General features: G+C 45.0%; 1 protein-coding gene across 1 annotated transcript in view; it reads right to left on the bottom strand.

Annotated features, from left to right (window-relative positions):
* The window catches only part of LOC147612496 (putative mitochondrial adenine nucleotide transporter BTL3), a 41240-nt gene that overhangs the window by 14482 nt on the left and 9204 nt on the right, over positions 1-17554 (bottom strand). The window contains exons 2-3 of the mRNA XM_086783124.1: positions 6356-6659; positions 5727-6239 (exon numbers count right to left, since the gene is read on the bottom strand). Coding sequence (XP_086639250.1) covers positions 5727-6239; positions 6356-6659 — 817 coding nt within the window. The remainder of the gene's footprint in view (positions 1-5726; positions 6240-6355; positions 6660-17554) is intronic.

Raw genomic sequence — 17554 nt, 5'->3', positions numbered from 1 at the left:
GGACCCCATATTTTCTACAGAGTCTTTAGATCTTGCGATGTCGACCTTTTCAGAGGATGCTTTTATACAGCATTTGGCTACTCTTGGTAGTATAGAGTTGGAGCAGATTGACTCTATTTCTTTTGAGGGTTCCAGTGAGGATCAATTTGCTTCTCCCAGGATTGATTATATACAGGATCTGATCTTGGTTAGTTATGAGGTTTTTCATACCTTCTCCAAGCTGGATACACGACATTCGACTTCGGGGAGTGTTCTTACACTTGGATTTGGAACCATTATTTGGAGCAGCACGTCGCAGCCTATATGGTTGTTTTCTTCCAGAGGAACGGTGTACCTGGCAGCTTGTTCTGTTGCTTTTGTAGCTGAGTTGCTGAGGAGATTGCTTGTGGAGCTTTCTTGGTACCTGTTTCTACAGTCTTTCATCTTTGATCGAGGACGGCGTCTCTGGCTTCTTGGAGTTTGCTCAGCATCCGGTGCTAAGAGGGGGTGTTAGACATCATCCCCTACTTGCTGGCTTCCTATTTAGTGTCCTATTTTAGCCTCTAGGGCTGACCATGTTAGTCAGAGGGACTGGTCACCCCTCACTCATATTTTACCCATATTTATTCCCCATTTTATGGTCTTGGGATTTTCCCCAGTCGTGGAGGTATTTATCCCTAGTCGGCTGCCTTCATGTAGAGGTATATATAGCCGGCATGCCTCCCTCATATTTTACTGCTTGCATTGCTTGCCTAGCTTGTCTAGCTGCAGTCCCTCACTTACGAGGTTCTCCCCTCTTGCTCGAGACATGTATTCCTTTTGATGATGATATTGAGAGCAGGTTCTCACCTGTGTTTCCTCTCCATCTTTCTCTCTCACTCTCTCTCCTGTGTTTCCACTTTCCCTTCTTCTGTTGCACATTCTATCAGATATGTCCAGGCTAGTGACATCCTCTCGAGCTTCTTAAAAGTTGTCCGCAACTTTAAGCTTGAAGCCATATATCCAAGATATAATCATGTCCCATCAAGTGGGCGAGATGAGACAGTCTCAAAAATCCCATATAATTGAAAGAATCGATGTCCCAAATAAATGGGTAAGAATTTCATGGAAGATATGCTAGACACAAGCACAAGAGCCAATTGTGTCTCAATCACCAATATCAATGAGATAATCATATGCCAATGAAAATCACCAACCAGGTGCTAAGACACTTAAATAAGTGCCATGCACAAGAAACTAGTGCCTCGCACAAAAACATGTGCTATGCACACAAACTGGTGCCATTCAAGAGCACAAACCATGGTGACAGAAAAGCTAGTTCTCCATAGTTCTGGCAATCCTTTCTCCCAATCCCAACAATTCCCATGTTCTCCCATACAATCCCAACTCTGATCAACAAGCATAGTTGTCTCCGTACGACGTACGACATCGTATGGAATATTGTACCGTACGATACCGTACGGACTCATGAATTTTTTCGAGAAAAAAAATATTTTTCAAAGAAAAAAAAATTATTTTTTTTTGGGAGTAATGTTCTTGTTTTTACTTGTCTATGGCTGTTTGAGCTTTCCTATGTACTATGATGCTTCCCTCCTTTTTAAAATACTCCATATCTTGAAATTGGAAATAGCTAAGTTTATAAGTAATTTTTTAAAACACACGATGAGATTCCAATAGTTCTTCCTCCCGTCTTGCAAATAAGGACGCTCCAATTGCCTTGTCACATGAGCTTAGAGAGCCCGAGTTTGATGACGAGGACACCATCCTTACCGAGGGTGATTTTTGCAAGCACTCCGACTCTTCTTATGGAGATGATCCTAACGAGAGCTCTGATTTTGATAGTGATCACTTCTCCATCTAGATTCTAGCCCCAACCCTCTAGCCTCCCTTTTTTGTGCACCACTTTTTGTACTTACTACTACAGCTACATGCGCCTAGAGCGCCTTGCATTATATGACTTAGGCTTTAGCCTAACATCTATGTATGTTTTCAACTTGATTTTAATGGAATTTTGGTTTGAGTCATCATCATGTGACAACTTGTCTTCTCTTTGAAGTTGGAAATACTAAAGTTTGTAAGTATTTTTTTAAAAGACCGTACGATAAGATTTTTTTTAAATATCATACCGTATTTTCCCGTACGGTATCGTATCGTACGAACCGTACGATATCGTACCTGACAACTATGTCAACAAGCATGTTGTGGAAACAATGAAACACCCTCCACAATCGCAAAACGAATCCACGTGCTTGGCCTCTGTATGGGGAGATAGTGATTCCAATATGGCTGGAAAAAAAAACCCATGTCCCAAAAAAATAGGCAAGACAAATCAATCCCATAAGTCCACATATCATACTCATGTCCCAAGTAAATGGGCGAGACAAAATAAGTCTCCTACCAACAAGGCATCGGTCCACATGACCCTTGGCATAGACACAAGTCCCACGCCAACCAGGCGTCGTGTCCACTTTACCACTTGCACTCCGTGTTGGTACTCTAACCACACACCTTGGATGAGAGATGGGCTCTAGTAACAGGATAAAACAATCACTCACAGGCATAGATAGCCTGGTATTCCATAAGCATTTCTGCTACACAGTTTATAGGCATTTCTGCCACCAATAGTTTGTAGGCATTTCGGCCACCAACTCACACTACCCTCTCAAGTGCCCATGTTCCCTTCCATCTGCTCTCTATTGTTCCACCCATACATGGTAGAAACAATCTTCGAGAGAGCACATAGGACAAGAGAACACTACACAGGGTATGTTGTGCTTGACACTACCCTCTGAAGTGCCCATGTTCCCTTCCATCTGCTCTCTATTGTTCCACCAACACATGGTAGAAATAGAGAGCACGTAGGATAAGAGAACACTACACAGGATCTGTGAACCATGAGTTCCGTAAGTCCAATGCATCCCAAATAAAGGGAGCCAAAAAAAATAATCCATCCCAGTAAAAGGAAGCCATAAACATAACCCATAAACCTGAGGATGGATCCAAATCCCTAGAAAAGAAGTCCAAGAATCCATAGACATGTATACCATAACTCTTACCACATGCTCCGTCTCCATACTGACCACACATCTTGGAGTAGAGGTGGACTTTTATCCATTAAACCATCATATTCATGAGATATCCAAATATTTCTTCTCTATAAACTCAAACAGATTCGTCCATAGAAATTGCTTGTAAAGCCCAATATCTATATAAATCTCGTCCAAGAAAGAAATCTCCATAGATATAATCCATCCCAATAAAGAGAGCCATAAACAATGTTTCCCATATCCTTAAGATATCCCGAGATATATAGCTTGCCTATAAGCTTGATAATATAATCCACAATATCCATATGGAAAGAGTGCTAAACACATAAAGCCAACTCCATACTTCCAAGATAAATTTTGTGAATTTATAAATCCTTAGACCAAGCTGTCTATTGCTCATGCTCTTGCTTCATAGGCTATGAAGCGGCTGGCCATGCTTAACAGCAATGATGGTAAGTGTAGTCCCCACTTGAGATCTTTTCTCTTCCTTATTGATAGAAGGAAGCCTCCGCTTCCAAGAAAGCCTATGCTCTGATACCAATGTAACTCGCGGGTGCCCAGGGGGCTAGGGCCTTTGACACACTTGTTGATACCATCTATGCATATTAAAACATTTAAACATGGCCACAGCTTAACACACATCTATCATCACTTTGCATAAAACATAAAAGCTGGACAAAACATCCACAAATGTTGAAAATTGAGCTTGCACATGAGACACCGCATAGAGGCCGAAATGGGCCGATCCCCCCTTTGGAGTATTTTATTACCCAAGGAGAATAATATTGTTTTGGGATTACGGTTAGGATTTGCCACAGTGCACAACACACACACACACACACACAAAGTGAAGCAATTGTGAGCAAGAGAGAGGAGGCACAATAGTTGATGAGGATTGAGTGTACCACAATGCTAGTGCAAATGATAAGCGAGTGACCTAAAGTCACTTCCTCCACACGAGAGAAAAAACCTCCTAGTGAGGGAAAAAAAGCTCCATCTCATTCTAGAGTATTCACACACCACTACCCATGACATAGATGTCTCCACATTCCCATAACGGACACCTTTTGGTTACGTGTCTTTGAAGAAATCCACGGTGCCAAGATGTACATATGCAAGAATAGAGATGGAGGTTCAAGCCATACAGATGGTGCAAAGTGAGAGAAAGAAAAAAAGATAGAATAGATATATATGAAGCGTCTACTAAAGACCAAATGGCCTATGAGACCAAAGTGATACAATAATTTCCATGGCATATCTCATCATGGAACAAAAAATAAAATAGAAAGAAAACAAAGCTATCTCACTGTGGTGATACAAAACTGTCCATGGAATACCAGGAACATGGAACATGAGAGGAGCATCAGCCCCCAATAGATGGTATACCACTCTCCAAAATCGTCCTGGATCTGGAGCTGATGAGGGGATTGTGGCCGAGGTCCAGGGGGGTGGGGGCGTCGGGCACGTTGGAATGCGGAGGTCCAGTTTGAGGTAACTCCTCTCGGGCGAGATTGGTCCGGAGCAGCCATCCACTATACGGGTGTCCTCCACCCATAGTCATAAGAAACGGCCATTTCAGTCCCTAGAAACGTGTTTCTCCATTTTAGGATCCCATCCGTTTCCATGGCCGTTTCTCGTTTCCCAAGTGATATTGTCGCAGGAAACGGCCGTTTCCACCCCTAAAAATTCGTTTCCCCGTTTCCATTCCTTCAACATTTCCGTTCTCTTTTCTTGTTTCCGGTGACTATGCCTCCACCTCTTGAGTCCGGAAGAAGCTAGTGATGGGTGGCTGCCCAGGGAGGGGTCGGGGTCGCTAGGGCCAAAGCTCTCTCAAGAAAGTGTCCCTATGTCTGCGGAGCTCATGCAGAGGCCAAAGGCTTTAGGCACACATAACTGCTCTTGACTGCTTGAGGACTGAATTGTGATGAATGATTGCCATGGACTGGGCGCCTATTTATATATGATGTTTGCTGCTGGTCGGCCTGTTAGGGGGCTATCGGCCTGCTTTGGAACAAGGAAAATACCATAAAATAGCATTTAAATGCTGCACTTTTTTCCTATGCATGTTCCATCTCCTGAGACTGGCCGACTGGTTGCTTGAATGCCCATGCAGGTTGCCAACTGGATATCTATGCTTTCCACGATGATTATATGATGGCTAACTTACTGAATATAGTAGCTATGCCGGCCGACATGCTAATCATGCTGATTATGCTGGCCAACATGCTCATGAAGGGTAGCATATGGTGTCTAGCCCCACATGCAACGCAACCCCCATAATGGGGTGCCTTATGGGCTGGCCCATGTGCATATGCCCCTATGATGCTTACTAATGCAACACCTACTGCTAGGGTTGACCTCTACATGTTCTTATATGATGAATGGGTCCAAGTGGGTAAGAAGACTGACACATGCAGACGCTCTAAGGCTTTGGAGACGTCAGGAAGTGTCATATTGTAAATACAAAAAAAAAACTAGAAGCTCCTAAAACAGACCAAAAAAAAAAAACTTATTTTAAGCCACGATTAAAATGCAGAGACATCCTGCAAGTAGGAACACTTGTGCATGTGTGATCAACCATTTAAAGCATTATCTCAATCAAAAAATTATATGAAATAATAGCAGAATATAACAGAAGCAGCCCAGAAAAAAGTAAATCAGAATGAATCACAGGCAGTAAAGAGAGTATTTAAAACAAACCTGGACAGTGCTTGGCACAACTCCAGCAAAAAGAGCATTCAATCCATCACGTTCTATTATTGCTTGAAAGGCTGCTATCAACCCCATTTTCGCAGTCATTTGCTGGAGTTGAAGCTGTCTTCTCACTACCTCAAGTGGATATGTGACAATCTCTGCACATGCTCCCGCTATTGCACCATATATCAGAGTTCTCACAGTGCCTAACTCTAGCTGAGGATTCATCTTACCACTCTCCTCAGATACTATAACAACACCATTTGTAGTAATGATTCTCCCTCTCTCAGCTTCAACACGCCTCTGCAGTTCTCTCTGTGCCTTTGGTGACTGCAAATATGCTGCTTTGAGAATGTCATAAACCCCATAAAAGACTGCACCAGATGGAACCATACTTAATAGAGCAGGCAACAAGCCCTTGTATAAAGAAAGAAACCCCTCTCTGTGAATCATCTGGTGACAGCAACCGAGCATTCCCCCTAGGGATTCACCTCCAGGAGCAATCAGTCGAGTCCTTATCTGCAAGGCTGCAGCAGATCAATAAACACGCAACTACCTAGAGATACGAGATTTGATACCGCAAAAGCACAACCCAAAGACAACAGACACCAAATATAGTTAAATGAGAATTTTACCGTGTCAAGAGGAATACATAATAGAGTGGCTGCAACACCAGAAGCAGCTCCTGCTGTGAGCCTATCAAAATTTGTAACCTCCTCTTTACCTTGTCTTGTGCGTATCGCCTTACAGAACATATCGTAAGTCAAGAAATTGATTGACTTGAATGGAACCATCCTCAGAAGATTAAGAGTATTGCCTTTCCAAAAACCTCCCGGCCCTTCAGCAACCCAAATTCCTTGTATCACTTGGATCCAATTGTGCTTAGCTCCCCCAACAATATATTCGAGCTTTAGTCTCTCTAAGGGAGCAACCAGAGTTCTAGAATGAAAACCAAATAAGTTCATGAGCTGTCAGTGGGCTCCATGTCACTACATTCCTTGAAAAACACATTAGATGTTTGGCTGCTACTTTTCAGGCCATGCATTATCTGGACTAGAGAGCACCCAAGTTAGAAGAGATAAGCTACAAACTTCGATTTGGTATGAAAGTTAACTCCCCATCTAAATTAAAAAGATAATAAAGCCATGTTTGAAAGACAAAGCGCTTGAAATCTTGCCGACATTTCCAAGTACACCAAGGAGCTACACTCTATTAAAATTTCATACATGTGAAGGTTCACCAAGTGATGCATTGTTGCATTCAATTCTCTACACTTTGCTTGCATAGACTGTTTGCCCCTGTTAACTACCCGTAGGTTAACATGGTTTCACCAACCTAGCCTACCACCATAAGACACCTTGCCATCTTACCCGCTTGAACAGGCACTTATCTTTTGTAAGACACCGCCGGAATATATAAAGCGGCTTTACCTTGTGCTTAATGTCAAATAAGGAAAGTCTAAGGACTTGGTGTACATATTTTCTTAAGACTAGTAATAGAGGCCGAACCATTTTTAAGTTTGGCTCGCCTAGTGTGAAAACTAGTCACTTGTATATAAGTCATTTTTTTACAATAAACAATGGACAATCATTTCCTTGCAATGGTTTTCTTGTGAGCTCCCCTTCGTCACTTACATGCTATTGGATTCTGACATGCTAGATAGATGCTTGTTTTGATAGGTTTGATTATAGGTTCTTCTCTTCCATTAGCTTCTTCTTCCCCCGTCTTTGGTGAGACAGAACCATCACGAAGGACCACCTCTTTTTGCATTCATCTAGGCATAGAGAGCTTATTTGCCCCTTTGGCAAAGGAGCATTCTGGTGTGACAACAAAGTGAGGACATGACGGACGAAATAGCGCACCCCCATAGGGAAGTTGCAGTTTGCGGCTCTAACCCAACGACACATACTTCAGCAAGGCTAAGATAAGCTCTTGCTTAAACATATTTGGTGCCACTGCCAAGGACTAGCCGAGGGCTCAGCTCCATTTATCCATCCATTCCAAGCTAGTGGGACTACCCCAGTGTTGATTAGGAGGTCACGCTGCTCCAAAAAGCATACAGTTTTAAAGCCTTGAATGTGTTTGTTTGTTGTGTTTGAGTTTGATTTGAATTATTGTGTCTCCATTAGGACATTCTAGTTTCATCTATTGAAAGAGAAAAACCCTTGTTCATTGGTGATTTGCATGAAATTGGAGCCCAAGAGACTTAGATTTCATTGGTTTGAGCCAAGGAATAGCTTGGAAAATGTGATTAGGAGTGGAACCCACTCCAAAAAGGTTCCACTCCAAAAACATGAGCATTGAGCTCCATTAGATTGGATTAGAGTGGGATTGTCGATTTTGTTCATGCATTTCATATTTTTTCATGCATTGTTAGAATTGGCAACTTAGAAGCATGCAATTCCAACAAAAAACAATCACAAAACACTCAATTACTTGCATAACAACCATTCACTAGGATTAGGACCATTAATCACATCCCCTACCTAAGAGCTAGTTTGGTCTGGTTTTTTGTGAATTTTGAGATTTCAATCGTAATTTACGACAATCAGGATATATCTCCTATGTTGTACCATTAGGAACAAGTGTTCCTCAACACACCCAACAACAAGCACGCACAGCGTAAGCAAGAGTCTCACTTTCCACGGGAGCTCATTATAGAAGCCTCTTCACCATGGAACCAAGTTCCAGTTCTTCTCCATTTAGACGAGGAATAGAGAACGCGAGAAACTGAAGGCAGAAAGGACCTGTAATGATTGTGGCGAGAAACGCCACTATTGGAGGCAGTGTCCCAAGCGGAACACCAAGAAGGGTGAAGAATCCTCAGCAGCAACCGTGAAGACTCCAGCTTTTGTGCACCTGGAGATAATGACACCGATGTTTCATTTTCTTCGGGCAAGGAGGAGGTTGGAGGACTCGCCACTACGGATACTCGGGAGTGGACTCTAGAGAGTGGTGCTTCCAGGCACATGACTCCTTCCCGTTCATATTTACAGGATCTCTGCAGGTATTCTCGTCACATTCTTACTAGGGATACATCCACTATCCCAGTTCACAATGAGGGCAGGTTGGAGATAGTTCCCGATGGCAGAGGGGGGAAGCATTCCTCCCAGGTGTAGTATGTTCCGTCACTTGGTTTTCATCTGTTGTCAGTGCATCAGGATTGCAAGACTGGCGTACGGGTGGAGTTTGATGTGTAATATGCGGAAGCTTCGGAGAAGAATCGGTAACTTTAAAACTCAGAAATCAGCACTCTTTTCGGGACGAAAATTAACGCACAAACTGAAAGGAGATGTGCAGAAAATAGGGAGAGAGAGAGAGAGAGGGAGAGATGGAGAGGACACAGTATCGGGTCCCAATTACCCTCTGTAGGGCCCCCACCACGGATGGTGTATTTGCTTTATTAGAATGATGTGAATCTGAAAAGAAAATACAGAATTCTTGACCTTTCTTGGCAGGGAAATCCCTGCCCTTGACCTTCAGAAGTCCACCCCTTTGCGTAGCAATTCCCTTGGCTTGTCTAGCCCTTGATTTGCTTGAGCTCTTGGTGAATAATGAGATGAATGAATGGGATTGTGGGCTCTCCCTTATATAGTACTCCTACTGCAGCAATCGGCCAGCACAAAGCCAGGCGGCCAGCATTTAATGTCCCACGACTGTGAATATTCAGCAATAAATGCTGAATAAAATCTCATAAAATGCTGCGTTTTTTCCCATCAAGCTGAAAGGTGATGCGCCTGCTTCCAGAGGGCTGGGCACAGCTTTTGCCCACAATCCAAGGGCTGGGCAGCCTGTATGGGCTGCCCCATACTTGCCCTACAGCCATGTAAAGGCTGTAATCTCCTGGAATCTGCCTTATTCTTGCCCTAGGGCTATCCTAGGGCCCCTCCATGGCTGGTGGGTTCAGCCTGGGCCTTCCTGGCCCTCATGGGGTTGGTTCCACGCCATTCCCATGCCCACACTAAGATCCCGGGTAGCCCTATGGGCTGGCCCCTTGTCCTGACCACTATCTACTCAGTGATTTGGCATCCGGTACCATACCAGATACATAGAACCACTAACATCATTCTAGAGGGAGGCTCACAGCCCTGACTGGCACTGTTTCATGTGCAGGACAGTGCTGCACACCTGACCTTAGACTCCTGTGCAGGACAATGCACACTTGACCTCGGACATCTGAGATGGATCCCTTGCTGACTCGTCCCGGACTGGGCTCACATGGGACCAGTTCACCATCCTAGGTTCTGCACCTTCTGTACAGAAATGTCTACGTGGCATCCAAGTGCGAGATGCACGTGACATCCCCTTCTGCTTAACTTGACGGAAGCTGCATAGCCTCCAAATAATCCGTCAATAATGCCGGATAGTCTTCGAAAAACTCTTTGTCAAGCCATAACGCTTCATGGATTCCTCGGTCCTGAAACTTCGCGAGGAACTGTCGTAGTCTTCGACCTGAGCCATGCTTGAAACGGTGTAGAAGGATCTGTTCTGGAACCATAACTTCTGCTTCATCCACAATGTCTGGTTCCGCTTCGTCTTTGACCTCTGAAGGGGTTGGACCTGCATATGGCTTTAACCAACTGATATGAAATACATCGTGCATAGTCCAACTCGGAGGTAGCTTTAACTGCATAGACACCTCAATAATCTTTTTTCTGATGGGTAAAGGTCCGAAGCTCCTGAACGACAACTTTGGGCATCGCTTGCCCACCTACTTCAATCTTTGCTTCATAATCCGAAGATAAACCCAATCCCCTTCCGAAAACTTCATATCCCTTCGGTCTTTGCTGGCCTGTCGAGTGTAGGCCTCTTGCGCTTTAGCCAAACTGTCTTTTACTGACTCTAAGATCTCCTGATAAGACTCCGTCACTCTGTTCGCCTCTGGTACTGAAGACGAAGTCCTGGTTAACAACGACTAGAAAGGTCTTCCAAACGCTGCCTCATATGGAGTCCTGCCAATAGCTGAAGAAAAAGAATCATCCAAAACAACTTGAACTAAATGCAAATACGATTCCCACTTACCTTGCTGATCGTGGACATAACACTTCAGCACATCAAAGGCCAACTGGTTGTATATCACTGTCTGGCCATCTGTCTGTGGGTGGAATGCACTGGAATAATTCAGCTTAGTACCAAAATTATCAAACAATGCCCTCCAAAAATGACTGGTAAACTTGGCATCTCGGTCTGACACTATGGTCCTAGGAATCCCGCCAATCGGGTACCAATGCCGAATGAACAACTGGGCAACATCCTCGGTGGTCACATTATTTGCTAAACCTATCAACAATAGTTAAGCACTGCCTATTACGCTTACTCGGACTAGGAGGCAGATTCGTGACAAAGTCCATGAAAATGTCTTGGAAAGGACCCTCAGGAATTGGCAAGGGCTGTAACAACCATATCTTCTTTCCACGAGGAGCTTTCACCTTTTGACAAATGTCACAGCGTTGTACATATATAAACACATCATGCCTCATCTTTGGCCAATAGTATTACCGTTCTAATTTCTCCAGAGTCGAATTCATGTCCCTATGACCACCTGTAATGGCGTCATGGGCATCATGGAGAAGAGCTGCCCTGAACGACTTCATGACACATAGTCGGCCTTTGTAGAAAAGCCAACCATCGCGTATCAGAAAATGGCATGGTCCTGTGGCATCCAATGCCTGTTCCCACTAAGTACCGAATTCCTCGGAATCCGCGTACGTGTGCTTCATGTCCTCTAGTCCTGTACCAACAAGATCAAGTCTAGTGGTCTGAATCATAGACACTTGTCCCTTCCTACTCAAAGCATCGGCCACTGGATTGGCCTTTCCTGGAAGGTACTCAATCATACCACCGAACTAGAATATCTGACTCCAGCGGTGTTGTCGATCACTCCACTGTGCACTTGGCATTGTCTGAATCTAGCGTAATGCCTGATGGTCAGTGCGAACCTCGAAGTCACGGCCATACAGGAAATGTTTCCAATGTTTCAAGGCCTGTATCACTGCTAGGAGTTCACGATCATAGACTGAATAGTTCTTCTCGATGGGCAGTAACTTACGAGACATGTAAGCTACTGGATGATCATTTTGTTGTAATACACCTCCAATTGCGATGTTACTCGCATCGGTGATCACCTAAAATCGGTCGTCCCACGAGGCAAGTGCTAAACAAGGCGCTTCTGACAAAGCCACCTTGAGGTTCTGGAATGCATCCAACGCTCGTGGAGTCATTCGAATATTATGCCTTCTTGTCTTCACTCCCTTTAGCAGATTGGTGAGATCTGCCGAGAGGTCAGAAAACTTGTCGATGTGGGTGGAATATGCCTAGCATATACCCACAAATGATCTGATGTCATAGGCTGTCTGAGGTACTTCCCAGTTGACAATCTCGGCCACTTTAGCCGGATCAAGTCGAATGCCTTCAGCACTAATTATATATCCAAGTAATGCATCTGGAACAGATAAAATTCCGACTTCTTTTCATTGACGTAGAGCTCATTGCTTTCCAGCAACGTAAGGACACACCCTTTCCAATCAAATCCTGGAAAACACGCATCATCATGCGGTTAAATGTAGCTGGGGCGTTCGTCAAGCCAAATGGCATGACCACAAATTCATAGTGGGCCCGTTCTGTACGGAAGGCTATCTTGGGGATGTCCCCCTCCACAATCTGCACCTGGTGGTACCCACTCTTTAAATCAAGTTTCGAGAACACCTTTGCTCCATTCAGCCTCTCGAGAATATCGTCAATTCGAGGCATCGGGAATCTGCTCTTGATAGTTAGCTTTTTGAGTGCACGATAATCGACACACAAACGGGAAGACCCATCTTTCTTCTTGACAAATAAGATCGGTGCTGCAAATGGCGACACGCTGGGGCGGATGAAGCCAGATTGCAACAATTCTTGGAGTTGGCGGTCCAACTCCGATTCCATTGCCTTGGAAAGGCGATACGGAAACTTGCTCGAGGATTCCGAGCCTGGGAGGAGGTCTATCTTGTGGTCCTCCGGTCTAGATGGGGGGAGCTGGGGAGGGAGGCTGTCCCGAATAAAAATCTTTTGGAACTTTTCATGGAGAACTGAGTACTTCTCGAAAGCACTGGCCCACCATCTGGGCTGTCTGGATGTAAATCATCGCACACTGTGCGTCTTTCCTGACCGCTCGCTCAGCCTGTAATATATAAGTGGCTTATGAGCGAAAAGTTCGGAATTCCTGGCTCACACTTAATGGTCACTGGGGCGTTTGACACATTCCGATTGATCTGGAACGTGTGCTTGTCCCACTTGACATCAGGAAGGAACTTGTGAAACCACTGAATACCCAAAATTATGTCTGCTCCTACAAGAGGGGCAACCATAAAATCACGCACAAACTCTATGCCCTGAATCACTAACTTAGCACCTAGAGCTTCATACTTGATACTCGTTGTCATGCTTGTGCTAAAACCCTCAACCTGTTTGTCCACCGAAGTCAGCTCAAAACGGGCACGCCTAGCGGCCTGTTCTGTGACCACATCCTTCATGCTGCCGCTGTCAAACAAGACAGCGACTCTCTGGCCACCTATGTAGCCAAAGGACTTGAGCAATTCGTTGCACTCATACTCCTGGTCATGGGTGCCGTTCTGCTTATCTTCGAGCTCCCGGCTAATAATTGCTCCAACTGAAGCACCGGGGTTTGAAGAACTAGGGGTAGCCGCTGGGGTCTGTGTGGGAGTTGAGCTCACCACAGAAGCTGTGGAGGCGGCGGCGGCCTTTGGAGGCTTCTTCGGACAATCCCAAGAAGTATGTCCTTTTGTATGACAAAAGAAACATCTACCCTCCTCCTTGTACTGAGAAAGCTCCTCAGCACTCAACTTGCCACACCTGTCTTGCCTGCCTCCGCTTTCTGGTCTGGAGTAAGCTTAGACGCATTGTTCGAGTTCTTGGAGCCAGAGGCTCTCGGGCTCTGTCCTATGGAAGACCCCGTCTGGTTCTGGCTTTTGCTCCCGAGGCGGTAGCCTTGGGCGGGAGAAGCCGGCTGGGAAGTCTTGGGCTTGCCATCATTGTGTTTCATTTATGCACTCTGCGCAAGCGAGAGTGCGTCTTCAAAGGTGGCTGGCCTAAACATACGCACCTCCCATTGGATTTGCGTGTCCAGGCCATACAAAAACTGCCCTTTCTTGTCCGTATCAGATAAGCCTAATTGCAGACATAAAGTCGAAATTCTATTGGCAAACTAAAGGACTGGTTGCGCGTTCTGACGCGCTCCCCTGAACTCGTCTTCGAGTCGCTCAAGGTAGTGGGGCGGTAGAAACCGCTGCTTAAGGTCGCGGACAAATGTTGGGGTAAAGGCATTATGCCCGCCCTTATAGTGTGTACAAGCCCATAAGTTATAGTACATAATACACTTAGTACTTTTAATGTACTAAGTGCACTATGTGTACTAGTGCAATATACATGTGTGATAGGGGAGTCACACACTCATATCTTGATGAGTTGACTTATCCCCACAACTCTCTCTCTCTCTCTCTCCCTTGCTTCTTTGTGTATGTCTCCCACATGAATTAACCTAACCCTAATTCTTCTCTCTCCCACACAACTGGTATCAGAGCTTGTAGTACTTCCATAGCTGGGTGCTGATTGGGTACTGCCATAGGTTGGTTCCGTGCCGGTTGTAGCCAGGGGCAGCAGCAGCTGTGCCATAGATTTTGACGCCAACTGCAAGGGACCTCCACAAGCGTGGCTCTCTCTCTCTGCAGCTTACATAGGCTGCAGCTGAAGACAGTCGACTAAGGGTTGACGTGGCAGAGCTACGCGTAGCACACCACAGGCGGGCGTCAGCAGTAGGCGGAGACAGCGAAGGCGTAAACCAAGCGGGCGTTGAATCATTCGCAACCAGGCGAAGGCGAAGACGTGGCAAAAGCCTTAGCGTGGAGCGAACACAGGCTGCTTACCATAACCAGGCAGCGTAAGCAGGCGAATACACGACGTCGAAGGTGCCAAGCATGGAGTCATAAGCGCCCAGCACAACAGCGGCAACGTAAACATACAGCAGCAGTCGGCACTCACGTAGCCACAAACATGTAGCAAGAAGCCAGTACGCAGTGGCAATGGAGCCACCTGCACGGAACTCGCCTGTCAAGTAGGGCTCCAACTTGCGGTTCTTGGCGAACATCTCAAGGCCAGCTGCGAGTTCGACGAAGAGGAGAGGAGAATAGTCTTTATCTCTCGACCTCTTCACCATCTCCATCAACGAAGGACACACGCACGTGCAGTCGTGCCGGAGACGTCATCGTCAGCACACTTTGGCACAGAAAAGGGTCTCATCAGAGAACTGTAGAGATTCGCACGGGCTGCTGCAAAGGAGTCCTTCATCTGCACTAATTCTGCAGCAGCATCAGCAAACCCCCCTTTTCCTTCAACAAAAACAAAAAATCAGAAAATTACAAGGTATTTTGCTTCAATTTTTTTTTGGGACTTGCAATTGAGCAGGTACAGGTGCCGAATTGCTCAATTTTGAGCAAAATTGGCAAAATTGGGTGACATTGGTCACAATCAGGATTAATTTGCAAGAAATTGGTCACAATCAGGATCAATTTGCAGGAAATTGGATGTCGAAATTTGGGGCTTTTGATATAATTGTGCAATTAAGCACTCATACATGCTGTATGATGTGAAAAATCGCACATTTGGGCAAAATTGCAGCAAATTGCAGTGCAAATCAAGGGGCTTTTGTGCCGATTTGGTTGATTTGCATGCAGGCAATCGCATTTGATGCTGTGGATAATGTGTTGATGCCTTACAAGCACTCAATGTGCCTGTAAATCAAAGGGCTTTCATGTACTGGATGTATATGAGGTCACGGGGAAGCATCGTGAACACTCTGGATGCCTTCATGTGCGTCTATGTACCATGTATGATCAGAAATTGATCTTAAATCAAGGGGCTTTTCAAGTTCGTATGCTTGTTGAGCTTGGCAAAGCAGCAGGCAAGACATTTATGCCTTGAATCCTCAAAAATCAGCTTGCAGTCAAGGGGCTTTTGCCCAATTTCTGTTCTGAACTGTTGTTTGCAGTGTTCGGGACTGTAAAAGTCTGATTTTCACTCATTTGGACAGCCAGGAGAGCATTTATTGCTATTGCTGAAGAGTGGGAAGATATGGATGAGCTGGCAAGATCTACTATCATGTTGTCTGTGTCAGACTCATTACTTTTCAGCATTCGTGAAGAGAAGACAGCTTGGGGAATGTGGCAGAGATTGCAGGACTTGTATGCCCAACAAAGTGCCTCAAGCAAAGTGTATTGGTTGAAGAAACTCATAGGTCTTCAGATGAAGGAAGGGGCGTCTATGACAGCCCATCTAAATGAGTTTAATGGTATTGTCAGCCAGGTCATTAATCAAAAGTTGGCAATGGACGATGAGTTCAAAGCCACTTTTCTCTTATGCACTTTGCCAGAGAGTTGGGACACATTCAGGACAGCCACTAGCAATTCGAATGCTATGCTGTCATATGCAGATGTTGAGGGTGCTCTTCTTCAAGAAGAGATGAACAGGAAAAACAACTCTGTTGGAAAGTCCAATGCAATGAATGCACGTGGGAGATCCCAGCAAAGGGGGAAAAGCCAAGAAAGGGGAAGGAGCAAGTCTCGCTCCAAAAAGGATTTGGAATGCCATTATTGTGGCAAGAAGGGACACATTAAAAAGCAATGCTACAAATGGAAAAATGATCAAAAGGAAAAGGGAAAAGGCAAAGACAAAGAGAAAGATGAAGCCAAAGATGTAAAGCCAAAGGGCAAAAGTGGAGTCAAGATTGAAGAAATCAATGAGTCACATGCAGGTGGCAGTGAGGATGAGGTCCTATTTACTTCTTCACTTGATGCCCATTCACTTCTTACAGGTGGTCATGGTATGCACTCATGGATCATTGATTCAGGTGCCTCCTTTCATGTCACAGGTTGCAGAGACTTGTTTGTCAGGTATACTGCTGGCAATGAAGGAGTGGTTTATTTGGGTGATAACCATGCATGCAAGATTCTTGGCAGAGGTGATGTGAGGCTTGTGTTTTCAGATGGCTCACAGCTTATGCTCCATGATGTCAGGCATGTGCCTGAGTTCAAGAAGAATCTGCTTTCTACTGGACAGCTTGATGATGCTGATTATGTTACCACATTTGGTCGTGGAAAGTGGAAAATTAGTAAGGGCTCACTGGTTGTTGCCAGAGGCTCTAAGGTGGACACTCTTTACTTTATGCATGCAGGTGTTTGTCACCATGCTAATGTAAATGCAACCGAGCTGCCGGAAATCTCTATGTGGCATAGCCGGTTGGGACACATGAGTGTCAAAGGAATGGAGCAATTGTCTCGTTTGGGTTACTTGCCTTCTCTAAAGTTTTCAAGTTTTCAGTTTTGTGAGCATTGTATATATGGTAGGCAACTACAGTGCCCCCACAAGAAAGCTCTTGGACAGAAAGATGCTCAGTTAGAGCTTGTGCATACAGATGTATGTGAGATGCCTCAGCTTTCTTTGGGAGGGGCAAAATATTTTGTGTCTTTTATAGATGATGCCACACGCAAGGTGTGGGTTTATCCTCTTCGTTTGAAGAGTGATACATTCTCAGTGTTTCAGAAGTTTGTTGCTCTTGTTGAGAATCAAACTGGCAAAACACTGAAGGCTTTGCGTTCCGACAATGGTGGAGAGTACATGTCCAAACAGTTTCAGGACTTTTGTGATGCTAAAGGCATCAAGAGGGAGCTCTCTACTCCTTATGATCCTCCACAAAACGGGACAGCAGAGAGGATGAACAGGACCATTCAGGAAAAGGTCCGTTCTATGTTGTCACATGCTGCATTACCTCATGGTTTTTGGGC

The sequence above is a fragment of the Cibotium barometz genome, chromosome 45 (genome assembly GCF_041138505.1).
Source record: "Cibotium barometz isolate CiBa-2024 chromosome 45, ASM4113850v1, whole genome shotgun sequence".
Taxonomy (NCBI): Eukaryota; Viridiplantae; Streptophyta; class Polypodiopsida; order Cyatheales; family Cibotiaceae; genus Cibotium; species Cibotium barometz.
This window is presented reverse-complemented; position numbering and strand designations above follow the sequence as displayed.